Below are 27,150 nucleotides of genomic sequence, written 5' to 3'. Positions count from 1 at the left end.
TTGGCGTCTTTTCACCATTTTGTTTATTCACAAAACCTCGCTCGCCTTGCTGCGACGTGCATTCCCTGTTGCCGGGGCGACCACGTGGACTCCCCCCACCCCCCCCAAATCCCCTTCCGACAGAAAAGCGAGGCGGACTTGCACTTTAAAAAAAAAAAAAAAAAAAAAAAAAAAAAAAAAAAAAAAACAATGAAACAAAAACAAAACGGCTGCTTAAAATGAGATTTAAAATTTTATACACGACATGATTGTGCAAAAATACTCCAGAGGGACACGGAGGAGAAAAAAAACAAAACAAAACATCCAATCCTTCTTTTTTCCAAAAGTACATGGCTCGAACCCGGGGCCGACGCCCCGTCTCCTTCAACGCCCGTTACCTTAAAAACATATATATATATATATCTCTATAGATTTTTTTTCTTTTTTGCGTCCCCACTAAACGTCACGGAAAAAACAAGCACTTAAAAATGCAGGCAAATCCTAAGGCAACATGTGAACTAAAAAGAGAAGATGTATGTGTGTGTGTGTGTGTGTGTGGGGGGGGGGGGGGGGCGGGCGCCACGGCAACGGACAGGATGAGTTCTGCGCCCGAAGCCCCGCCTCCTGGTCGCTGCGGCGTCGCAGACCGCCGCTCCGATTGACCAATCAATGAACTCCAGCGTGTAAATAGGCTCCGCCCCCTCGGAGATTTGACCCTCCGCTGCTGATTTGCTGCAGTCCAGTTCGAGTCCGACGTCTCACGCACAAACCAACTTTGGCCAACAACTGATGTGTGTGCGCGCGTGAGTGTGTGTGTGTGAGTGTGTGTGTGTGTGTTGCGTTCAGGGACGAGCAGAGAAAAACCGGATGAATGGCGCCCTTCCGCCTCTACTCGTCAGGAAATGGTTGATCTGTAGATATCTGAACGTCCAATCAGAACGCCCGCAGCTGCTCCAGTGTCGCGCCCTGCGACCTCGCTGCACGCCGGCAGGCGGCGATATGACACGGCATCCGTCGTCCAGAGCCGGTAACTCCATTATTTAAAAAAAAAAAAAAAAAAAGACAGGAAGGAAAACAAAACCCACGCCATGAGTGGAAATAAAAATCCCGGAGCGAGGCGTCCGACGTCCGACGTCCTCCTCCGCGAGTTTGCATCCAGTCGTTGCAGGTTCTGGGTAAACAAACTTTGCATAATGCCTCGGGGGGGGGGGGGGGGGGGGGTGAAGTTCCACGTGCGTTCTCTGTGTCCGAAACATCCCGAGCATCCCGTACGTGATTCATATTCTTTTTTTTTTTTTTGTTTCACATTCTTGAGGACAGCGAGGCCGCCGGCCCGGTGGACACTGAAGGGAAGGGGGACGCTGTCCACGCAGCCCTGAGAGCAACACGCAGACCCGGCAAACCCAGAGCTGGTCGGTCTGCGCTCACAGGAACTCTGCGAAGATGTGCAAAAACACGTGGAGGACGTCAGGAGGGGCATGCAGGAGGGGGGCGGGGGGGGGGGCTGTACAACTGCTGTGTGTGTGTGTGTGTGTGTGTGTGTGTGATGGCGGAGGGTTGGGGTTACGGTGGATCATGATGTGCCCTGTCTTTTCTGCTGCTGCACCCGGATCAGCTCCAGCTGTTTTTTGCACTTCTGGTAGTAGGTGGACAGACTCATGTTCTCCTCCAGCAGCTTCTTGTGCTCCTGGACCAGCCGCGACGTGTTCTGCTGGTCCTTCTCGTCCTGGTCCAGCTCGGCGATCAGCTCGTTCCTGCACAGAGGGCGCTGTCATCCGGTGTAAGCGGTTTTCAGTTTTTCGAAAATTTGTGATTCTTTAGGGCCATTTTGAACGCGCAGGGAGCCACGCAAACCTTCTGAAATTGAACATGAATTAACACGCCATATATGCTATGTATAAACAAATATGTGTTGCATTTTTAAAATCAATGAACAACTCCAGAGAAAATGAAATTGCATTTCTGCATGAAATAACACACTTTAAACTTGGAAAAAAAAAAAAGAGGACGTTGGGTTGAAGGTTACTTTTAAGCAAAATACTCAATGTCTATTTGAGCCCTTCTTGTATTTATGAAAAAAAAAAAAAAAAAAAAAAAAAAGCTGAACTTAAATTATCCAACGGCAGCAAACCAAAAATGCAGCGCTCCCTCTGAGCGCCGTCATCCTTTTACTGGTGCGTGCAGTCGCTTATTAAGAGCGACAAAATATGCTTTATTTAGATGTTTAGATGCTACAATATCTCCATAATCTTCAAATTCAAATGTACATTTTAAAGGTGAACTAAGTATTATAAAATACATTTTAATTAAATACTCATTAGTATTTATTTAAAATGCTTTAGGACAAAATGCGATGGAAAAAAAATTAAAAAAAATCCAGTGTTACATTGCAGTACCGCGTCCCACCCCTAGGGGGCGCCGTTGCGCTGCAGAATCGATCTTCTACAGTTGCGCACGGAGGACCTACTTTCTTTGGATGAGCAGAGCGATCTCCGTCTGCACTTTCAGGTACTCCTGGGCCATCTTGCAGTGCTGCTCGAAGACGGCCATGGACTCCTTGGAGTTGGGGCACGGAGCCAGAGGCTGGAGGAGGCGGCGAAGGGGTGAGTTTTCATTGGCTGTTCAGAGTGGGCGGAGCCTGCGCCGTTACGATGCACTTATTTTACCTGCAGCTGGTGATCCAGGGTGAGATACGCCATGGGGATGGAGTTGTCCGAGCCATTTGTGTCTGAGGAGAGAAAGGAGAAGTTCATCTAGTTGTAATTTCTTTGAGGGGGGGCTTCGCCGCTTCCTTCACCTGCAGCCGCAGGTGATTCAAACAGTCACGCCTCGCGACGCTTCCGCCGAAACGCACAGCTCTGCCGCTTTATCGTTTTTACCAAATACGGCCGGGGGGGGGGGTTTTCATTCCTGGCCGAGACCGGAGAATCTGAGAAAACCTTCAAAAATAAATCGGTTCTTCTCCTCCCGACTCCTGGGAGATGGAGGGGTGGGAGGGAGGGAGGGAGGTCGCGGCAGATGGGGAGCCCGAGAGCTTCCTGGATTAGAGAAACAAACAGAAACGCTATCTCCTAGGGTGGAGGCGGGCGAGGGGGTAAAAGCAATTGGGTGCAACCGTGCGTTTTAATCATGCCGCCTGTGTGTGTGTGTGTGTGTGTGTGTGTAGAAAATGGAAAACCACTGCCACCTACTCCTTATCCGGGTGGGGAAGGTTGATTCTGAGTGACACCCTGGTTGGAAGGTCTCTTCGGACCAGATGTGAACTCAGAAGAATCAAAGTGAAGAATCACTTCGACCAGTTCATCTTGACTCGGAGATTATTAACCAGATTCTTAATCCCGCCTCCTTAATGGTAGATGATTCTCTGAGAAATGGGGATCCATCAGGGCCCTTATTTCCCACTTTAGTGCTGAGTGACTCTTTAAAAGATCCGTTTCGATTTGTCTCCTACCGACATGAACAGTTCGTTTTGTTTTTTTTGTTATTATGAAACCTGACAGCTCCTGAAGCTCTGACTTCATCTGAACGAACCTGTGAATCCTCACCTGCGGAGTGCATCTGAGGTGAGTTTAAGTTACTTTTCGGCCGATCAACAAGGATATGTCGCTAACACGGATCTCCAAGATTTTGCCAAAACGGACTGATTCGAACCTTGAATCCGGGAACACGTGGACCCGCAACCATCCCGTCATCGCTCCTCGTGCAATTAGCTGATCTTTGTGCTCCTCGTTGCGGAATTAAACCCCCCCGGCTTATTGAGGGAAATATGATTCCGGGTCATGAGACCCATTAGCGCGTTGAGCTCAAATTCCCCATGAAATTAGCCGCTGCTTGCAAAGCAGCCACGTATTAGCCGATGACACGTCCTGCGCCAGGCGCGGCACACTCTTAAAGAGAATTTTAACTTAATTCTTTGTCCCCGTGTGTGTGTGTGTGTGTGTGTGTGAAAACACAGCAGGCAACACACAGGACGGCAAAATGCTTTTAGAGGGGCATACTTTAACCGCATTGTTTGAAAACGCAAACCCCCGCATAAACATCGCTTTAAAAATAACAAAACAAGACGATCCGTGGGGTCTTCAGGATTCCCCGTTGTTTTGGTCAGACAACCGGACACCGGAGCCAAACTTTTACCCACATTTTAAGACTTTAAGCTCCAGTTCTACCCACATCTCTTACTGCAAACCCATTCCCTGCACAAGGCATTTGCTTTCATTTTATATATTTTCAATTGTCTTTCTTTATTCGCATCTATATCCCTTTATTTGCATATTCTTTCTATTATTACTTTTTTCAATCATATCCAAATGCACTGTGAACAGCAAAGTAAGAATATTATACATACATATGACATACATATGATTAATACATATGACAATAAACACTTGGATCTTGAATTTTTACAATTTTTACACAATTTTTACACTCTACCCTGGAACGCTCATGTGAATATTGAATTTCCCTGATGTAGGATCAATAATGTTATAAGTCTTCAGAATCCTTTCTGAAACACGCCCGGAATTTGTATCCGTCCTGTTATGATAATAATAATAATAATAATAATGATTATAATAATAATAGAGGCGGTGCGGTGGCGCAGATGTGAGTTTTTTTTCCCACTCATTCTGTTGTTGATTCTTATCCTTGATGTTAAGATAAGATAAACTTTATTGATCCCCATAGGGGAAGTTCCTCTGTCACAGCAGCGTAACGGTTATATTGTCAAAAATAAATATGAGTATAAATATAAATAGAGAGGCAGTTAGAAGTCAGACGATAGCAAGACATCCACAAATAAATAGACAGCAGGGAGAACAACAGCAGTAACATCAGGGATAAGAATGGATAACACAGTGGAGCGGTGAGGGTGAAAAATACAACCAGAAGCGAACGACAATATAAAGAGTGACAACAGAAATGACAAGAACAGAATAAATAAAGAAAAATAGGCAGGATGTGTGCGGGCTGGAAGCGACAGGGATAAGAAAGAGGTGGGCACGAAGGAGTCGGAAACCCGCGGCTCTTCTATCTTTACACTGCGGCTCCGAGTGGCTTGGGAAAATAAATTATAAATATTTAATTGATGTGTATTTCATTTGTGTTAATTCCTTTTTTTTTTAATTTTAGTTCTAAGTTGGAAGATTATTGTGATCTTGAAATATTAAATAAAATTATGTTCATTATTTTTTCGACGCTCAAAATAACGCCACACTCGCGGAAGCCGGTAAAGTCCCGATTTGCAGAAGTCCCATAAACCAGGTAAAATATATATTTATGAAGATATTTTGCAAATATTTATTTTTTATTGTTTACTGACACAGTGATTTTTTTCCCGATTTATTTTTAAAATTCAGGTCAAGGCTCCGCTACACGCTCTGAAAGCCCAAAGCTCAAAATGAGTTCATTACATAAATAAAATTTAATTTTCTCTGTAATACTTTGTGAATTTCAGAGGCAACACACTACACACTTGTTTATATAAAGTGTAAAGGTAATAAAAAGCAATATATACAGCGGTACCTTTATTTTAGACGTCAAAAGTAATTGCGGCTCCCAGTGTTTACTTTTCCGAAGAAACCGGGTCCAAATGGCTCTTTGGGTGTTAAAAGGTTGCCGACCCCTGGACTAGGAAGTTAGCTTGGAAGTTATCAAAGACAATAGGCTGAGAGTTCGCCTGGAAGTTAGTAAGGAAGTCAACCGGGAGTTCACCTCTGAGGGGCGTGGACATTACTTTGGAGTCAGTAAGGACATTAGTCTGAGAGTTAGCGAGGAAGTCATTTGGGAGTTAAAGAGGAAGCTAGCCCAGGAGGTGGCTGAGAAGTTGGCTTTGGAGCGAGCAAGGAGGTTATCTTGGGATGTTAGCCTGGGAGTGAGCAAAGAAGAGTTAGCTTGAAGTTAGTAGGGAAGTCAACTGGTAGTTAGCCTGTGAGGGGTGTGGACATTACTTTGGAATCAGCAAGGACATTAGCCGAGGAGTTAGCGATGAAGTTAATTGGGAGTTAAAGGGGAACACTTGTTTATACAAAGTGTAAAGGTAATAAAAAGCAATACAGCGGTACCTTTGTTTTAGACGTCAAAAAGTAATTGCGGCTTCCGGGGGTTTTTTTTTTCCGAGGAAACCGGGTCCAAATGGCTCTTTGGGCGTTACGGGTTGCCGACCCCTGGGCTAAAGCGTTGGGTTCTGCACCAAGGTGGGATGAACGGTCGGCCGAAGCTCGTCGTTGTTTGCTCTCCCTGATTTATTTGTGGATGTCTTCTAATTTCTCTGTATTCATATTTATTGATACCATAACTGTTACGCTGCAGTGAGAACATTTTAAAGTTTGTGAGCGGAGGGGAGGCGCCGTCTTGCGTACCTGCGGGGTCGTCGGGGGAATAGTAGCCCCTGCCGCTCTTATCGGCCGGCATCATCCTCACGCTGGGGCTGGAGGAGCGGCTGCTGCTCCGGCTGCCCTGCGGGACGACACGGAGCGGCGGTCAGGCGGGAGGTTGTGGGTAAAAGACTGAAAATGAGATTGCCGAATCTGAAACCGTGCACGATATCAACAGGAAAATGGAGAAGCTTGACCTCCGGATGATGACCTTCCAGCGCACGGGTGTTTTTTCTGCATCGATAAAACAAACCACCGGAATTTTTTTTTTTTTTTTTTTAATGTACCCAATCTGATCCCAAAAAAAAAAAGCTAATCCAATTTGAAATGTGTTTGCTGTTTGAGAGGACCGACACCTTCGCAGGTGCTTTATATTCGGCGTGTGAAATGTACGGAGTTGGGCGACGGGATTTGTATGCAGAGGTGGTCGGCGCCTGCCAGCGTCTCCAGCGAGGTTGGAAAAAAAAGAAACTTCTTCGGCGACGGCGTTCGCTAACCAAGTCTTTACGGTGAACTTTACGTGAACTCGCGACTGCGGGGAGATGTGTTTTCTGCAAAACAATCGGGAGGTGACAAAGCTTTGTGTGTGTGTGTGTGTGTGAGTTTATGAGGGCGGGGGATGTCAAACACATGCCACTTGTCTCCCCTGAGGGCTTTCCTCTCACGACAAAGACTTTATCAAATCCTTTTGATAGACGGCATCGTCGGGGAGACAAAAAAAAAAAAAAGAAAGTAGGAAGAAAACAACCTTGAGGCGTTTGCGGGGGAAAGTGAAGAAACAGCGATAAACAAAAAGGTGCGAACGGAACTCACCGGCAAACTTTATCTAACTTTTAACAGATGCAGACTAATGATGCATTTTGAAAGCGAGGGCAAACACAAATATAGACACTCAAGAAAGAAAGAAAAAAAAAAAAAAGCTGAATAAAAGCTGCAATATTGAGTTAAGTAAATAAAGACTGTTTTTGCTTTTTAATCCAAGGTTGAAGGTTTAACCTGCGGGGTTTGCGGAGTGTGTTCCGCCGCTGTCGGAGAGTCAAGGACGATATTTCTCAGACGTTATTAAAGCCAGCTTGCTAGCTGCGCAACTCGACCTATTTTTTTAACCCACCTAATTTTCAATTGTCTTCCTCCAGTAAAATTCAAACCCGCAATAATGTCACTATTTTACTGTCATTTAGTTCTGGTTATGTATTTTTCACCCTCGCTGTTCCATTATGTTGTTTGTTCTTATCTCTGATGTTGTTCTCTCTGCTGTCTATGTATTCCTGGTTGTCCTGCTATCTTCTGTCTCTTTATTTATATTTATTTTTATTTTCTTTTTAATTTTTGACATTATTGTCATAACTGTTCGCTGCTGTGACAAAGGAATTTCCCCTTTGGGTATCAGTAAAGTTGATCTTATCTTAATGAGGTGTGGTTAGCTGGCTAAGCTAACCATAGCTGCAATTCACAACATAGAAATAGACGGGTCACAGCGGATGGACAAGCTTAGTGACAAAATTAGCGAGCTGGTTAGGAGTCTGAACAACAAAACAAAACATCTCAAATCTAGATTTATCTTTTTTCTTCTGTTTATGCTAGGTATAGAAAAAAAAAAAATGTGCGTTGCATGTTATGAGTGAACTGCTACGGAGAAAAGTAAAATATTTCCGCATGCACCAAAAAAAAAAAAAAAAAAAATTGCGCTCCAAAAAAAGGTGAAGGGTTTTGTTCAAATTAAATACTGCAGGTCTAATTTGAGTTCTCCTAATATTTAAGAAATAAAAGGGCGAATGTAAATTGCCCCCCCTGGAGCAGAAATGCCATCTGCCTTTATCGCGTGCAGTCAGCTGTACAAATGTAAAAAAAAAAAGAAAAAAAGGCCGCTTTAGCTGAACACTGCAAAATATGTAGTTGCAAATTAAATAGCCAATTAAAATATCTATTTAACCTGGTTAATGTGATTTTTGCTCCTGAAGCTCAGCGCACAGCGTCTGCACATCAGGGCCGTAAAAACCTCGACAAAATTGCGGTGCAGGTGTCGCATATTTTGAGTGAGTAATTAAACGCGTCTTATTTTAACGGCATTTAGAATTACAAGAAAAAAAATATGTAAAATAAAATTAATTTAAAGTGATAATAGATAATAATAGTTTTTTCTCCCCCAAACCACAGGAAGGATGATAGAGCTGTTGGTTAGTTTAAACTGGATTTTCAATGACCACGTGTTTTCTTTGGTGTATTTTACCGTCGGAGGACGAGCGCACACCTTTTTGGAGGTGATTTACTCTTAAAACGAATGTCATTCACCTGGTAATCGCTACAAAGCTACCTCAAGGTATTTGTTTTATAGATACAGCAACATGATAAATTTTTTTTGTTGACATCATCCGATCAAACATCCAAATACAACTGAAACAGAACTAATACGAAGAGGAACCTCATCAAAGAAAATATCTAAAAGTTGAAGTATGAGTATTCAGTCGTTACAAAATCCCTTGCAGTGGGTTGCAAAGGTGGTCGAAGAAAGAAGTTGTATGTTCTTGTGCAGTGAAATGTGATGGATGCATCATTTGTACCAACAGGTAATTGATACTCTGGTTGTCAAATGCATTTTCAAAGAAAGGTTGTTCACCTTACTTACAACAAATGTCTTTTTTTTTACTCGCACATATCCATCCTGATAAACTAGCTGCATCAAAATTATATATTTGCCCATGAAACATGTCCTTTCCATAAAGGCTATAAAACAGTTGTACTCCAATACGTTTCAGGTCGTTGCGTATTGATTAAAAACTAGACAATCATTCCTCAACATTTGGTCACAGGGTGGTAAAGTCCTCACTAATTGCGTTTGTATTCATTTATTAATGAATCAAAAGGCCAATCAAAGGCCATCTACAAATAATACCTTCAGGAAATTTACTGTTTTCAGCATACAATCATTTTATTATAACTAAGCGATTCAATACGTAGATATAATGGTTATTACAGATACATTTCTGTTTTTTTTTTTTTTTTGTCCTTATACAGTTTGAATCAGACAAGGACATCGAATCTCAGTCCAGGAAGTAACAAGGACATCCTTGAGTGTCTGCTGTCGCACACATTCGGTCATTCACTTTTTTCTTTCGCATCGGTCAACACAGAACTGAAACGAAAGGCTAAACAAACAGAGGTACGGGAGGCCGGCTCACCTGGCCTGACTCCGAGCCGATGCCGGGCAGATCCTGCACGGACCGGCGCCGCTGCGGGTCACATGACGCTGCAGACAGGAAGGAGGGACGGGGACAGGAGGACAATGGTGAGACCAGGAGGAGGTTCAGGGAGGGTACCCCCTGAGTGGGTACCCCCAAAAACACCCCTCCTTGATAGCAGTACAAACACACACACACGGCAAACCTGTCCACGCTAACGGCTGAGCAGTGATTGGCTGCTCAGGGTTTGGGTTGGGATGTCCGTGGCTGTTCAAGGTCTTCATACGAACCTGGAAGATCGCGCCTTCTAACCCATATTTGCCTGAGCTGTTCCTTGTTTCTTGTGTTTCTATCATGCTAATTGTTATTAGCATGATGGCAAAATGACAGAGAAATTCAAAGCTCAGCGGGTCACGGATAATCGACGAGCGAGGCATAGCGGCAAAGTTAGCTTAGCAACATGTAGCAGGCGATGCACTGAAAGACAGCACTGATTTTGGGGGTCAAAATAGATAAATAAAATCAAAAAATGTCAGGGTTTCTAGATGCATCGAATGGTATTACAGGCCTGAGATAATAATCGACACTGTAAATTTCACATTAACAATATCAAAGAGAGACAACTTCTTCTTTTGGCTGCTCCCTTTAGGGGCCTCCACAGCCAATCACCTTCCTCCATTTAACCCTCTTCTCACGCCAACTTTCCCTCCATCTCAGTCTGAATCTACCACCAGAAGATCTAACGCAGCATCTACATATAAAGCACATGCATAGACATACAGGGGTTGCAGGGTGTTTTTAGCCGCGGGACATTTTGCGGGCAGCGTCGAACGTCAACACTAAAACGGTGCCGGTACAATAAGCTCTACGTGGAACGCCAAGCAGGATCTGCGTCACACGAAGGGGGAAACACCTGCAGAAAGGTCGACTCGGGACACGAACTACCACAGAGGACGCTTGCCTCGGCTGTCATTTGGTCAAAATCTGTCTAATTTGCTTGGAGAGTTTGGTTTCCGGCGCGCCTCCGCGTTCACCCGCCGCTCCAATCTCACCGCGGCCGGACATTTAATAATTTGGCGCCTCTCGTTTTCAGGGATTCTGCCGACGGTACGGAAACTCTCGGCTGTTAAGTTTTAAAATATTGAAAACGACGGACTCCCGGCGGAGCGGGACTCACGTCAAATATTGAACAGAGGCGTTGGCAGGGAACGGGAGACTTCACTCAACCTTCCCTTCGGCGGGTTAAATATTCATATTGATCGGCGCGGCAGCTCAGGAAAGGACGGCGAAAAGGAATGCAGCCTGGCGGCCTTTGAAAGCAATCTCTTCCTGTGCTGCGTCTGCACAGGAAGAGCCGAGTCCCTCGGCGAGCTGTCGGTTCGCAGAGTTCGGGAAGGCGATAAAATCTTATCATGGCGCCGGTAGAGCCCTGTCTCGCTCCCCACCTTTAACGTCTTCCCCCTCGCCGCCAATCCAACACTCCAGTCTCCGAAACCAGTTCTGACTTTCTGTGGCTTTTATTCGCGTCCCTGCGCGCGACGGTAAGAGGAATTAATACAAACCAGCCCCCCGGGGTTAATGGACGCAAAGATGGAAAGGAAGGAAAAAATAACAGCCATGCTTTTTCCGCGGAGGTGACGGGACCCCCGACCCGTGATCTGCGGCGGCGGTGGCGAGGACGTCGGAGCGCTGTCTCATGAGTCAACCGGCGGCGTTTTCTCAAGTCACCCCCTGTCAAAAATTTGAACACAAAAATACGAGCGGACGTCTTCGGAAGTTCGAATTAAAAGATAAAGGTTGGCTCTTCCCGTTGGTTGTCAATAAATCAATCACACCGCCGCCGCGGGGGTGGAGAGCGCTGATATTGACTCATGTTCGGCCAAAACGGAGCAAGCGACAGCAGAGGCACAAGAAACACGAGGGAACACTGGGGTGTGTGACTCCAGAACCGCAGCGGTCGTTCTTTTTTTTTTGTTTGTTTTTGGACTCAGGTTTTTGGAGTCACACACAGGAGAGGGAAACCAAACCCCGACCCGGGCCCGACCGGCCGCCGGGAGGCCCGGCGCTGGCCCCGTTATACCTGTGACGACGATCTTGGGAACGTCCAGAATGGTGCCGAACGACGCCGTTTTACGGTGGCCTCGTTTATACTGCGGGCGTGCTGCGAAAACACACACACACACACACACACACACACAGCGGCGTACACAACAAGCATGCAGACAATGACGGACCCAAAGGCTCGCAGCCGGGACGCATGCAGGGCGGATTGTTTTCTGCAGCGGCGACATGCACGTGTGCGTTTCCCTCAGCGCAAACAACAGCGGCGCACATGTCGGACGACACAGAGGCGGGAGGCGCTTGAATGGCGGGACTCCGGTTCGGATGGAGAAATTTAAAAAAAGTGACTGACGGTGTCCGTGCTGAGGCAGAAAAACGAAAATAAAAACTGAAATTTAAATCTAAAAACTAAAATTTCTCACGAGGAATAAAATCCTCAAAAAACGCTGCTTGTATTTCAAATTGCGCATCCTGTTCAGGACGTTTACATTTCTCTGCACTTCAAAAAATATGCTTATTGTTGCTTTATTCCGCTACCTTTATTGGTTAACTGTGGACAGTTAAATAAGAATTTCATTGCAGAGTGAAACACGAGTCCAAGCTATGCATTGTGAAAACAAACGCGATGAATAGTGATTTTTATTTTTTGCGCAGCCGTCGTGACGCTCATCAGTTCAATTTTGCTGTATGCCTGGCGTGTTTTTAAACCGGTACCCTTGAGGGAACGCCAACACTCACAGCCAAGTGGAAAACCAATTCCCTCCCTTCTAAGGCTTTCCCACTGGGGAATGTCAAAGGAATAAGGATATAGATTATAAAAAAAAAAAAAAATCATATAATAATGGCTCCAACGTCGCTGCACAAAGGGACTGATCACTGCTGCAGTTGTTATAGTTGTTAATTACATTTATAGTTAATAACACATTTTATTTAAGGTGCCTTAATCAATGTACAGTTCATTGTAGACATGTTTATTGATAATTGTGTGGTTCTTCACATGTTTATGCAACTCCACGTGCCTTCCAATTGACTCTTGTGGGACCAAAAAGTGGTTTTTGAATCTGACAATTGCACTTTGGCACCCCCTGCTGGCCTGTTTACTAAATTAAAAAATATAAATACAATAAAATAAAAATAAAATTAAAAAAAAAAAAATCAACTCCAGAATTGGTATTTTGTGTTTTTGCTCCTGCATTCTGTGAACAGATGGTTAACACACAAAAAGCTGGAGGGCGTCGTAGACCTGAGCACGACTCCGGGCCAGTAAATTGCCCGTCGTGCAGATAATATCCATTATACGAATACAAAAATTGTAAAATCGGATGATGTCATGGACTTTTTCGGAGAAACACTTTTTTCTCGCTCGCTCAGTACTTGAGAAAAAAAAAAAAGGGTTGCATTTATTCTTGACAAGAAGCCTTCAAAAGCTTTGCTGAAATACTGCTCATAAAAATGAAGAGAACAGTGAAACAACACGATGTAACCCCGAGTCACTCACACTTCTGTGAAATCACTGATTAATTTTGACTTGTTTTAAGGACATCAACGTTGGATTAACCTGTACTGTGTTTTTACACTTTCATTTGGAGCGTGACTCCAAATCCAGACCACCGTGGGTTCATACATTTGATTTTCAGGGATTATTTTGGTGTTATTTTGTTGTCAGCACATTCAACTGTGCAAAGAACAAAGTATTTCATAAGAATATTTCATTCATTCAGATCTAGGATGTGTTATTTTAGTGTTTCCTTTATTTTTTCGAGCAGTGTTTGAACTGATGAGCGGAAACCCTTCAGCGCGGTGAAATGAAAAATCTAAAAAAAAAAAAAAAACAGATAAAACTCACCTCAGTCAAGAACGCTTTTTTTTTTTTCTCATGCGACCCGTTTAAATCCATCAAGTACGTAAGACCTCGGGTGCTGCGCTGCGCTGCGTCCTTACCTGCCGGGGCGAACGGTATCTTGGGCTCCAGCTCCGACAGGTCGGCGCTCATCCTCTTGTTGTCCGAGGAGGCCAGGCACTGCGTCCGGGCCGGCAGGCTCTCGTAGCTGCCTCCTCTGGACAGCGGCAGACTTCTCAACGGGTCCCCCTGAAAGAGGACATTCGTGAAGGTCATGAAGCAGTTTTTTATGGTTGAGATGTTCTTTTTTTTTGGGAGGGTTGGATTTGCCTTTGGCTTGAAGTGCGGGGGGAACTGCGGCGTGATCTTGATGGTGTCGTTGCTCCCTTGAGAGTCGCTGTGCTCGACGTTGGCGTCACTTTTGTTGGTTGTGCTGGTGCCGGTGTAATCCACGTATGATCCTGTCACACACACACACACACACACACACACACACACACACACACACACACACACACACACACACACACACACACAGTCAAGAGTCAGACTGATCTCACCATTTATCAAGGTCGTCATTAAGCTAAGATAGTAGGTCAGTCCCGATCAGATGTTTGGTTTAGAAAAAGGTCCCGTGTACACTTGATTTCTTTAAAAATACTAGGATTTGAGCAAAATTCTGATACTGGAGTCCTGACAACCTTCACTGATGAGCGTAGAGTGACCCGACATCCATCTTTACCATGGTGACGGAGAAGATGGAGGTGAAGGAAAGTGTCAGGGTTGATAAAAGAGTAGTTCTGGTGTCTGATCGGCAGCTTGCGGTGGCACGTCGGCTCTTTTCAAGAACGGAATTAGCTTACTCGCTAACAGACGCGGGGAGTCGTCTTCGCCGCAGATTTGTGACCAATTAGCTTTTCCGCTAGTGCGAGATAAGTCTGACCCAACGGCTGCAAAGTTACTTCAATTCACTTAAAAGTCCCCTCCAAACCCCCACGTACTTTTGGATTTCGCACTCGACTTGACTGAGAAATGACAGACGTGCTGTTTGACTTAATTGCCATTAGCTCAGTCGTCCCCATAAATTGGCGACTGGGCGCGCGTTAATGCGGCAGCAATCTGTTTAACATAACGCGAGGAGGGGGCGGACGCCGCAAAGTTTGTCTTAAAAACACTTCCAGGCACTTTCTGCCGGTGCGATTAAGGTTAAGGTTGTGAAGAAATGCAGAATACCACCACTTAAAATCTACTACAAGGAGAAAGGCGGACATGTTATGTCGGTAACAAATAACAATCGCAGTATAAAGTACAGTTATACCTTGACTTACGGGTTTCGTCGGTTCGATGACTGAGCTCACGACTCAGTGTGATCAAATTAAATTTAAAATGAATTGAGACTATTACCAGATTTTTCGGACTTTAGGTTGCACTTTTTTTTTTTAATTGGACTTATATATTAAAATATCTACAGTAATTTCACACTGACAGACGCCAGCGTGCGCTCTAGGCTAATGTGCTAGTATCTTCTGCTCCTATTACTCCTGTACCGACGGAAAATTTAAAATTTAAACATCAACTTATAATACAACTGAGAAAAACTGAGAACAAACGCCCCCGAAAGGAAAATTATATTCTGCAGATTACGAGCCCAAAGTAGTGAAATATGCAGCCGAAAGCGGTAATCGAGGCCGCAGACAGAAAGTTTGGAGTGAGCGAGAAACTAGTGAGGGACTGGCGACAAACTGCAATGAAGAAAACAACAAAAAAAGCTAAAAAGCTAGATGGCCGCAGCTCGAGGAAGGGGTTCACAGACGGAACAACGAGAGGCTCGTCGACGGTGCAGTTACGTCTCCACGCCCAGGTCGTTGCCGAGGCGATGAATAGAAAAGACTTTACGGGAGCACCTCCTTGGCGATACCGCTTCATGCAATGCAATCGCCTGTCTATCAGAACACGGAAGACGATGTCCCAAAAACATCCACGCAGGGGAAGAAGCGGCGCGCCTTCTACCTCGCAGTTGCTCAGAAGTAACACCAAGGATGGAAAATTCAACGGATTTAGTGATTTGGAGTGAGATCGAGAGTTTGGTAAACGTGTAATGCTATGTTGTTTATGCGCTAGTTACCTGAGTAGCTGTTAATATGCTACATTGACAAACCAAATCTACTGTTATTACTATTGTAGCGACCCTGCGTTACCGTTTAGAAGAATGTTGTGATTTCCTACTGGCTGTGAATGTGTTTTGGAGGAGAGAGAACGCTAAGACGGAGAAGATTAAGTGGAGCCGCTGTTGCTAAATTGTTAGAATTGCTCTAATAAAGATAAGGTTTAACCAGCAAATCGTCGCCGTTGCGTACGTCCGCGCCGACATTTGCACTGGAACTTGCCTTTCAAGGCGAATGTTTGTTCTTGTTCTCTGATTCAAAAGGTTTTTTTCTTCTTCATTGTGCACTTTTTTGGCTGGTGCATACTCCGGAAAATACGGTAATCCAATCCAGTACCATTGTTTTTCTTACATGTTTTTAAATAAGTTAGTCGGTTTTAATAAATGTATTTGGCTTAAAGACGTTCTCCTGCCTTCAAACAGACGATGCTCCCCGTCACCGTACCTCGTCCACTATAACTTCTCCATCTCTTTACGGCCGAGTCCACAACACACACACACACACCTCGCTCATGTCTTTCCATGATTTTCTCTGGGATAGCTCGTGACGGGGGATTTAATTCTTGGATGTTTTAACCCATTTCCGACAACACTAAGGACGCCGGTTGCTCTACCTGTGCTGGTTGCGGAGTTGCACTGCCCCTCGTCCGGGTACTGGTACGGATACTGGAGGGGCTCATCGGATCCTGGAAAGTACTGCGGAGATAGAGAGAGAAAGAATGCTAATGCTAATGCTACTGCAATGGATAGGTCTTTAGCTGTTATTGTGGGACACCGATCCATCCTGCGTGCAAATCAAGAGGTCTAAAATCAGATTGAGATGTTCTGAATCTTTACGTCGGCATTAGAACGGTAAACCTGCATTTGATCACAATACAGAACTTAACGGTTGAGCACAACAGAATGGGAGTTTTGGACAGTGCGGAGAATCTGGTGAGCCTCCTCGCTTATTTTTTAATGCGTCAAACCACGGGCCTTCTGTCGTCTGAGGAACTGATCGCAAGATGGTAATTGCTGGCCAAAAAAAAAAAACTTGGATTTGGCTATTTGGAAATACTTTACTCTGTAAATTTATTCTATCTGCTGGATTCAGAAAAATCTAATGTTGGTTTAAATTAAATTAAGAAAATATATAAAACGATGATGATGCAGTGTTTCTGGGACAATTTTAATTGAATTAAAACAATTTTTAAGGTATTATTATGAATTACCTTATTTTTATTAATTACATTAATTGAATTAAAAACACCAGCTTTTTGCCTTTTTTTTTCCACACATTGCCATTTCACACATTTAATATTTTTCTCCAATTTTGCAAAACTCGACTTTTATTGAGAAACTAAACAATAACACTCAAACAATAATGCCTCTTATTGTGCACCTACAGACCACAGAAAAGCCCTTTCAAGTGAGAAGCTACTTAGCAAGATCTTTTACCGTTACTTAAAGCGTTTCAGACTGAAAACCCTGCGTTTTTTTATTTTTTTTCTCCCGGCGGGAAGAGCAATTACCCTCATTAGGTGCGTCATGATCTTCACGATCTCCTCCATGGAGGGCCGCTGCGACGGGTCCTTGGACCAGCAGCGGGTCATCAGGCTCTCGATGGGCTTGGGCAAGTTTTTAATTAAAGGCGGCCTGGTGCCTGAGGATGAAAAAAAACAAAACCAAGAAATAAACAAAAATGCAGCAGTCATCAGGGGGGTTTGCTTTGTGTGCAAACAAATTAAGGTTTTATTAGACCTTTTTAAAAGGCGTTCGCTGGGTATTGAACACTCTTTACGGCGCGTAAAAAACACACATTAGGGATTTGTTCGGGAAAAAAACTGCATAATTTGGAGAAAAGCACCGGAGGAATTTAGAAGATGAGGTACAAAATAAAGCCAACGAATGTTTGATTTACTAGTTTTCCTTCTGCATTTTAAGTCGTATCGCTCCTTGTTTCTGGGTTAGTCTAAGTTTTTTTTTTTTTTTTTATCTCTGCACGTCAGTTCTCTGTCGTATCTGCGATGCTCCTCTGCACAGAGCTCCTGGAAGCCAGGGACCTGGGGAAGGTTGTCGGAAGGTTGCGGCAGCTCCTGCTGCCAAATACGTAAACTCCTTTCTTTGGGTTCTTCACGTCTGACTCACTTATCCAAAAGAGAAGCTCCGGGTTTCTGGTGCTTCACTCCAGTACCTTTTTTAGACAGGCATTATGTCATTTATATACCGTAATTACCGGACGATAAGCCGCGACTTTTTTCACGTAAACAACGCTGCGGCTAATATATGGACTTTTTTGGGGGGCGCTAAAACATTTATCCTCGTCACATCGGGCAGATGAAATGACCGGGAAATTCTGAGTCCGTTCAACTCCGACACCGAAGAAGACGACGGACGGTTTTAGTGCGCAGGAAGAAGCCCGAGGTAGCGATCGGCTAGCCGGTGCGGCTAATATTGAGGTGCGCTCAATAGTCCGGAAATTACGGTAAACTTCTTTGGTATATGTCTACGGATAGCATGTGACAGAGTGTGAATGGTTGTACAGCGGGCAAAAAAAGGATTTAGTCAGCCATCGATTGTGCATCAGGAATACTTCAACTATGAGAGACAGAATGGGGGGAAAGAATCCAGAAAATCACACTGTAGATTTTAAATGAATGAATTGGTAAATTCCTCTATAAAATAAGTATTTGGTCACCTACAAACAAGCGAGACCTCTGGCTCTCTCAGACCTGTAACTTCTTCAAGAGGCTCCTCTGTCCTCCACACACGGCACCTGTTTGAGCTGCTTATCAGTATATAAACACCTGCCCACAACCTAAAACAGTCACTCCAAACTCCACAATGGCCGAGACTAAAGAGCTGTCTAAGGACACCAGAAACAAAATTGTAGACCTGCACCAGGCTGGGAGGACTGAACTGCTTGGTGTCAAGAAATCAACTGTGGGAGCAATTAGAGGATGGAAGACATACAAGACCACTGATAATCTCCATCAATCTGGAGCTCCAGGCAAGACCTCAACCTGTGGGATCAGAATGATCTCAAGAACGGGGAGCAAAAAATCCCAGAACCACACGGGGCGACCAAGTGAATGATCTGCAGAGACCCGGGACCAAAGTAAGAAAGGCTACCATCAGTAACACCCTCAAACCCTGCAGTGCCAGACGTGCCCCCTGCTCATGACAGTACATGTCCAGACCCTCCTGAAGTTTGCTAGAGAGCATTTGGATGATCCAGAAGAGGATCAGGAGAATGTTCTATGGTCTTATGAAACCTAAATAGAACTTTTAGGTAAAAACTCATGGTGTTTGGAGGAGAAGGAATGCTGAGTTGGATCCAAATGACACCGTACCTACTGTGAAGCATGGCGGTGGAAACCTCATGCTTCGGGGATGTTTTTCTGCAAAGAGACCAGGACGACCGATCCGTGTAAAGGAAAGAAGCCATGTAAGGTGAGATTTAGAGTGAAAACTTCCTTCCATCAACAAGGAGGTCAAAGATGAAACATGGCTGGGTCTTTCGGCAGGACAATGATCTCAAACACATCGCCCGGGCAACGAAGGAGTGACTTCGTAAGAGGCATTTCAAGGTCCCGCAGTGGCCTAGCCGTCCGTGTTGCTCAGCCCCAAAACATCACTGCTCTAGAGTAGATCTGCATGGAGGAACGGGCAAAAATGTCAGCAACAGGGTGTGAAAACCTTGTGAAGACTTACAGAAAATGTTTGACCACTGTCATTGCCAACAAAGGGTAATAACAAAGTACTGAGATGACCTTTTGTTCTTGAACCAATACTTATTTTCCACCATAATTTGCAAATAAATTCTGGAAAAAAAAAATCAGACAATGTGATTTTCTGGATTTTTTTTTTCCCATTCTGTCTCTCATAGTTGAAGTGTGAAAAACTAAGGTGAAAATGACAGGTGGGAGAACTTGCACCGTTGGTGTCTGACTAAATCCTTTTTTGCCCTACGGTACGTCTGCCTGTGGCCCTGTGATTGGACGGCATCAGGCCCAGAGCCCCACCTCTCACCCAATGACAGCTGGAATTGTAGGATAAGCCTTCCAGAGAATGAGTGAAAGAACGGATGACACCGTCAACTTCCAAAAAGTTCAGATGTTTTAGAGACTACTGTTGATTTAAAACAGAATTTTGACTCAGAGTTGATTGGCTAGCGGCTAAAGATGCTGCCTTCCTGCTGGTTCATCCAGGAATAACTCAAAAGTTAAGAGAAAAACACCCACTAGACATGTTTGGCAGCTAATAAGCGTCGGCCTCCCTTCTCCCCAGCATTACGCCAGGCTGCGGGGGAAAACGACTCGGTCCGGCTCCACTCACCGTTGTGAACCGCCCACATGATGCGGAACGCCGGCCCTCCGATTTCATCGAAGGGCTTCCTGCGCGTGATCACCTCCCAGAGAATGATCCCCCAGCTGAACACGTCGCACTTCTCGCTGTATTTGCTGCCTGCAAAGCGGACAGGGATCGGACACGTGAACCGGGGGCGTCGGCGAGGTTTCTCCTCAAACATCGCTTGCCGCATCACCGGGACGGAAGGCGGGAAACCGGGGAGCAATTTCACCGACTTATCGCTCCTGCGTTGCTCGGTTACCGGCGCTGTTATTGCGGAACGATCCCACGCGTCCCTCGCCTATTTTTAAAGTTGCCGTTCTGAGGAGTTCCGCTTGAATTTCACAGGTATGCTAATTTGTTCGCGGGGAGTTCAGAGAGAGGACAAGAGTGTGTAGCTTCCCTCCGAAAAAAAAAAAACAAAAAAAAAAAAACAAGATAACGACCGCGGCTCGACTCTTCCCCGCCCTCCTCCTCCTCCGAGAACACGGCTCATCATGTGGAAACTAATTTGGCATCATGAATGAGCAACAAAAAAAAAAAAAAGCACATTCCCACAGCATCATCTCGTCTGGGAAATAATCCCGCCGCCGCTCCATTCATCTTATCAGCATCCGCAGGAGCCAGGCGGCTGAGAAAACAACAACAAAAAAAAAAAAAAAAAAAGGATTAACGCCTCTGTTTTTTTCTGTCTGGAGTCACGGCCCGTTTTTTAACCCCGACACGGCAACACGCGAGCGGAAAAACCCGTCGCTCGCACTCGCCTTCGAACACCTCCGGCGCCATCCACGCCGCACTCCCTTTGTTGTTGGTCATGTGGGTCTGGATGTCGCACGCCGTCCCGAAGTCGCATATCTTGAGCACGGTGCCGCCGGCCACCAGTAGCAGGCTGGAACAGGAACGTACACACACACACACACACACACACACATATATATATATATATTAGAAGATAACAGAGGGAACATAAAAATGAACATAATTAAAAGTTCCAGGACAGGGAATTGCTGCCGGATACATCAAAACGCTGTGTTTTGCAGCTGCTTGTCAGCGTTCCTGCGTGACATACTCTGGAATTTTCTGGAAAAGGGGGATAAACGGGGGACAGCTATTAAATCCAAAAGGCACATTCAGCGAGGTTTTATTCTTTAATGGTCTTTTTGTGTTGTTGGAGGCTGCTTCTTGTTCCGACCAGGCGCTGGTACGCGTCTGCATGAATGCAGAATCTGGCCGGTAAGTGTTTGGTCTGCTTTCCAGACGTGTCTGGAACTGCTGTCTATTTATTCATGGATGTCTCGCTAGTTTCTGTCTCTCTATTTACATTTATTTAACTTTTTTATTTTTGACATGAGAACTGTTACGCTGCTGTGACAAAGGAATTCCCCCTATGGGGATCAATGCAGTTTATCTTATCTTAACTCTAAATTCCTGCAGAAAGTGCTTTTTCCATTCGATCTCCGAAAAGCGTGCAGATTAGCGATCCTTTCGGATCCGACGTCGTTCTCCTTGTGATTTCGCGGGCGAGCGTGACGACGAGGCGCTCTGCGGCCACAAGGAAAAAAAAAAAAAAAACGGGAGCTTGACCGAGAACAACCAAACGTCAAGAAGAGATAAGACGGACGACTGATCCCGCGGCGGGGAAATTCAATCATTGCTACGTGGAGGAAAAAGTGTGCAAATACTCAAATTATCAAAACAAAAAAAAAAAGAACTCGAGACAGGAGGAGTGTGAGGTGAGGAGGGGCGTACTTGGGTGGCTTGAGGTCCCTGTGAATGAGAGCCTTTGGTTTCATGCCATGGAGGTAAGCCACGCCCTGGGAACACTGTAAACACCAGCTCATGGCATGGGAGGCAGTGTAAAAGGGAAGGGGTTCGGCACCATGCAGCACTGTGGACAAGAGAGCACAGAACCCAGAGGAGCTTAAAACACGCTATTCCTCACACACACACACACACACACACACAGACAAAACACGGGTATTCCCTCTTGCTACGCCAAAGCTCCTTGACATGTGAATTCTGAGGAGGGTGTGTTGGGGGAAGGGGAAGGGCGGGAGCTGGAGAGAGCGGCGTTCAAAAGGAGAGTATTTCACGAGCGGAGTGAATAACATCAAAAGTTAGCGCGGCGATTGAAATTCGGTATCTAGGAAACAAGCGACGACCGGAGTCTGAGGCTCGGGATGAAATCCCTCGTCATCGGATTCGCATCCGTTTTTATTCTCGTCCGGAGGGGAGCGGATTTATTGCAATTCAGCCAAGATTTCAGAACCCGGGGCGCCGCCGAGTCAAAGAGCCCGTTTTTATTCTCAACTTCAGGAGTCGAGTAGCTGCTCGCGTCGGTGGTGAAGGCGGTGAATTGAAGCAAAGGCTTTTTAATCTTCAGACGGCGGACCGTTACCGAGGGCCTGCGTTATTTGTTTCTATCCGCGATAAAAACGGGTCACGCTTTCAATTCCGACGTCGGGCGATCGCGATAACGGGATTATCAAGATCACACGCCGGTGGAATTACAGTCGCCTTGTTTTTTTTGATGGGGATCTTGATAAGGGAGATGGATCCGATGGGAGAAACACTTGTTTCAAAGAATCCATCCTGCTGAATACTCCAAACTGTCACTATTTTCAATTTTACTCAAAACGACTAAATATAGCACTGCTCTCAGAAATTTCATTTTGTAAAAATAGGATAGTTACATTTGTTGTATTTAATAAGAAATGTTTGCACACAACATAAAGCCGAATTCATACAGTCGCCGCTTGTGTATATTATATTTTATATATATATATATGTGTATATCATATTACTATTTGGCAGCTCCGGCAGGACGGCGTCCCATTCTTTCCTGCTACGATCACCTCTTAAAAACACAATTTATTTGTATATTTATTTTTTTGCATTTTGTTTTTTATAACGCCAGTGAACGCGTGATACATGATGTGTATTTAGCTTCTTATTTTCTCTGCGCTGACAGTAAAGAGTGAGGTTGTAACGCTCGGCTGCACAGTTCCAGAGGACAAACAGGTAAATAAAGCGGGCCTGATGTTACATGCCACATTTGATCCAGATACGGTGGAACGTCACCCCCCGAACGGCCCTAATCGCAAACAAACTGGCCAAAGAACGGACCCGTGAACAAGCCCTCGGTGCACGAACACGCAAACAAACGAACTAGCGGGCCATGTGCGTTACAGCGCTGTAGCGTAGCGCTAGCACGAGCCGTCGTTTTACATCATTCATTGGTTCGTTCTCCTCTAAATACCCTTTTTTTTAACTCTTTTTTTCACTAAATTAGCCCTCATTTTGGCTCCCAAGAAAGTGAACAGTGCTAGCGGTGGTTGTGTTAAGGAGCCTCGGTGTATTACAGTTGATCTGAGGAAGAAAATAACAGCTAAACGTGTTGTTACTGACCGACACGGCAAAGTCAACCATCTGTACGATCACCAAGAGCAAAGATGAGCCTTAAGGAGTGACTATGTTAAGCGAGTTTTAAAAAAGGACGTATGGGGGCTGGAAAACAAATCAATGGGATTTACGTTGATTTCAATCAGAAGAATTCATTCGGTTTGCCAACAGAGTCAAGGTGCCACCCTGTATCCACTGTACATCTCTATCGACAAAAAAAAAAATCACAGAAGCAGCTTCTCTCGTGCCATGGATGTCTGACCTTCACCTGTCAGGTGGTCGACACATTATTATCTTCAATGAAGCGATTTGGAGGGCGGCATCTTATAATTTCAAAGTGTAAAAGTCTTGCTTGCCGCTGCAGGAGATTCACTTAAAACGTGCACGAATCTGGGCCGCACGGCCTGCTGTGGTCCTTCGACTGCACAGCATATTAGAAACTTCTTTGTGGCATTCAAGCTCTTGTTTTGGCCACGTTTCCCCAGTTAAGTAGGAAACGTCCCTCCAAGTGAAACTCAGCTCGTGTGAAAAACAGAGAGAATTCCCTGGCAAGTATCATTGACAAGACCTTCCTGTGTGCCTGTGTGGGATTTGGTTTTAACCGCAACATCTGCTCCAGGGGAAGACAAGGTTGCGCTGGACGTCATTGTGCAAAGGACAGGATTGTAAAGGAAATGGATAAATGACTGAACATGCAAACAGTGGAGGTAGAGGCGGGAGGGGAGGGTCACCTGATCGGGGCTGCGTCTCATTTCTGTGCAAGGACAGTAGAATGAATTTTTCTCGCCGGTAAAGGGTATTGTTCTCGCGTTTATCACGTGACTTACCATTGTACAGTGAGCCCCCTTCTGCATATTCCATCACAAGGCAGACCTGCGGGAGCAGAGGAAATGACTGGTAAGAACAGCTAGTCCAGGAAGCGCTGGCCGTCAAAGGAGCGGCCAGAAAAGCACATGATCCTCGTGACTAATACTGGAGGTGCCGCTTACTGGATTATTGCAGGAGCCGTACAACTTCACGATGTTGGGGTGGTTCACGCGTGAGAGCTGCCGGAGCTGGAGACGAAGGAGAACACGATGCATGAGCCCACAGTTTCATCTTCTTGCAAACAATATCAGTGGACTGAAAAACTGAAAGGTGTGAGCTAAGTGTGTGAATTGGCCACAAGAGGGTGAAAGCTGCAGCAGTGGACATCTGAAAGGGCCGGAGCAGGACTACACATGTAACTCATTAACACTCAGATATGAAGTGAGGCACGAAACCTCCGACAACGAGGTAACAAGTCTGCTTTAAAACTGTTCTAGCGACCCGGTTCCACTTTTTCAAGCATATAAATAACAGATACGTATCGCTGCAGGTGTCAGCGGGAGTAAAGTCGGTGGAATCTGCTAGCACGACGCTGACGTTACTGCGTCAGTTCTTTTGCAGGTTTATTTTCGTGAGTAAATTAACCACCCCTAAAAAACAGTAATTACATGTCATTTTGGAGCAGAACAGATAAAAGATCTGCAAGAAATGATTCTAGAAAATAACCCGGCAACAGGAGCCAACAGTAAACAAACTGCCGGTCTGGAGAGACACCCTCGCTCTGAGCCATAACTGCCCTGAAAGAAGACGTTCTTGCTGTGGCTGCTCCCTTCATGGGTCGCCAAAGTCTATCAACTTCCTCAGTCTTACACTATTCTCTGTAGCCTCCATGTTCTGGTCTTCCTCTAGACCTCCTTTAACCTCGTTATCCTTCTACCCAGATCTTTCACCATCCCTCCTGTCCAAACCACACCTCTGTCTTCTCCATCTTTCCTTTCATACTCTTATCACACCTCATGTTTTTCTCCAACCTGCTTGGACACATCCCTTCTCCATACTCTTGTCTCTCTGGACTATTAACCCTCCTCCATCTTCTCAATCCCCGCTCAGGTCCCTCTCATTTACACATGTACTCTGTCTCGCTGAGGCCGATCTTCATTCCTCTCCTTTCCAGGGCATACTTCCATCTCTCCAGATTTGCCCCCAACTGCTCTCACTACAGATCACAATATCATCTACGAACTGCTTTGTCCACGGACATTTCTGTCCTTCACCGTTGCAAACAAGAAGGGGCTCACAGCTGATTCCTGATGCAGTCAGGAAGAGGAACGATACTCGTGACAAACATCGACTTCGAAAGTCATGTTTCTTTTCCCCCCATATCGTGCAGACCAAAACTGTCTGGCTGGTGAAAACAGGCATTGTAACATCCCCTTATGTGTGGTGTTTATCAGCTGATGCATCATCACAGGTACTGATCAGACTTAATATTGGAAGATCAGTAAATTACCTCCACAATGAAGGCTTTCCTCTCCGATTCACTTTCAATGGTTTTGATTGCGACGTCTTTGCCTTTCCACTTGGCTTTGCACACCACCCCGAAGGCTCCTCTCCCCACCACCTAGAAATGGGGAATCCAATTAACAGGTGTAAAGGTCACCTCAATATTCCCCCAAACACACACCCGAACTAACACACACACACACACACTCACCTCCTCAACTTCAATATCGTCATAATTGATCTCCTCAAACGGGTATCCTGGAGGGGTTTCGAGCATTTCGGCGGGTGGCAGAGCCAGAGACATAGCTAGCTAACGTCCGCCAGCAACTTACTGGGAATAATCAAAAATGATAAAGAAGAAGGCAAAAGCTTGTTAAAAGCCGTTCAGTATTGGGCAAAAAGACAAGGTTGCGAGACTATTTATGTTGTCGCATTTTGGCGAGGCGAATTTAATTGGGACACGGATTAGCGGCTAGCGAAGTGACTGCAGACGAGCAAAACATTAGCCCTGTCAGCTGCTACGGCAAACCTAGCAAGAGTAGCGCGGCTAGCTTGTAGCATTTACTTAGAAGTGTCGCGCAAAGTCGATAAAATAACAATAAAAACATCCAGGGGAGTGCGGTTAAACGCGGCTTCGCCGTACATTCGTCCAAGCCGTCTTTTAATACCATCGGCGGGGATTCCAACGTAAATATAAGCAATTTGAGGCCTGGGGTTTGCTAGCTAGCTAGCCTTCCCGCTGCAGCTAGCTGGCCGGCCTGGGATGCTAACGCTATCTACCGGGACTTGGTAGCTTCAACCCTTCGCAGTTGGCTCGTCACCAGCGGCCGGCTCTCTTGGTCGGGGGCGGCGGTGTTTCCTTTCATTTATGTGCGAAAAGTCGCAGGACGACGCCCGTCGTCGGAAAGCGGCCCGTCGCGGTCCCTCCGACGGCCGGACATAACTTTTTCGCAACTCGTCCGACAGAATTGCTTAGAAGTGTTTGATTCTTGGCAGGAGCGGCTCCATCAGGAAGTGTGTGCGCACTTGAATTGCGTCCCCCCTCCTCCTCCCCCGACACTCACACCCGGAACCTTTCACGGGGAAAACTACCTATTTATTAATTTACTTATTTATTCACTTATTTATTTTTCAAAATTATAAATTCATTTATTTATATTTGTGTTTTATTTATTGATTTAAAAAAAAAAATCAAATTAGTGTGCCCGTAGAACGCTGCCCGTAGAACATGAGAAGCAGATAAGCGGTATATACAAGGAATTAAAATGTATTAACATATCGGTTAATTTTTCTAAAATTATTTATCCCCCATTAAAATTGTTCAAATAAAATAACTTGTTATAAAATGTTATTGTTTTATCTATCTGTGTATGAACACCCTGCTACCCTTTGAGCAGGATACGTGAATGAATGAATTAAAATGTATTTACATATGTGTTAATTTTTGAAATTATCGCTTTATGTTTAAAATTCTATCATTTACATTATTGATATAATTGAATAAAATATTGAATC

The 27,150-nt window shown here is 45.0% G+C and overlaps 1 protein-coding gene across 4 annotated transcripts; it reads right to left on the bottom strand.

Annotated features, from left to right (window-relative positions):
* On the bottom strand, positions 1-26,698 carry map3k7 (mitogen-activated protein kinase kinase kinase 7). 4 transcript variants are annotated; one of them, XM_086143317.1, is made up of 18 exons: positions 26,416-26,698; positions 25,847-25,966; positions 25,643-25,753; positions 24,315-24,380; positions 24,153-24,198; positions 21,673-21,811; positions 20,684-20,812; positions 19,912-20,036; positions 17,106-17,236; positions 16,209-16,290; positions 13,761-13,891; positions 13,532-13,679; positions 11,610-11,690; positions 9,530-9,597; positions 6,336-6,432; positions 2,646-2,707; positions 2,447-2,562; positions 1-1,733 (listed from the first exon to the last, which is right to left on the bottom strand). In XM_086143317.1, the coding sequence occupies exons 2-18, from the start codon at positions 25,937-25,939 to the stop codon at positions 1,553-1,555; spliced, it is 1,806 nt and encodes a 601-aa protein (XP_085999443.1). In that variant the 5' UTR covers positions 25,940-25,966; positions 26,416-26,698; the 3' UTR covers positions 1-1,552. The 4 variants fall into 4 exon arrangements, with proteins under 4 accessions (XP_085999443.1, XP_085999444.1, XP_085999445.1 ...); XM_086143318.1 differs by lacking the exon at positions 11,610-11,690; XM_086143319.1 differs by lacking the exon at positions 6,336-6,432 and having other exon boundaries at positions 1,517-1,733.
* Between the last annotated feature and the right edge of the window lie 452 nt (positions 26,699-27,150).

Source organism: Fistularia commersonii, chromosome 36 (assembly GCF_037954325.1).
Source record: "Fistularia commersonii isolate RoL2024-O1a breed Wild chromosome 36, RoL_Fcom_v1.0, whole genome shotgun sequence".
In the NCBI taxonomy this organism is placed as follows: Eukaryota; Metazoa; Chordata; class Actinopteri; order Syngnathiformes; family Fistulariidae; genus Fistularia; species Fistularia commersonii.
The sequence above is the reverse complement of the archived record's forward strand: the minus strand, read 5'-3'. Positions and strand labels throughout refer to the sequence as shown.

Coding starts and splice junctions, on each gene's coding strand:
- map3k7 (XM_086143317.1), bottom strand. CDS start 25,939: ATGTCTCTGGCTCTGCCACCCGCCGAAATGCTCGAAACCCCTCCAGGA. Junction 17,237..19,911: donor CATGTGGGCGGTTCACAACG/GTGAGTGGAGCC, acceptor TTTCATCCTCAG/GCACCAGGCCGCCTTTAATT. Junction 2,708..6,335: donor TTCCCCCGACGACCCCGCAG/GTACGCAAGACG, acceptor TTCTCTCCTCAG/ACACAAATGGCTCGGACAAC.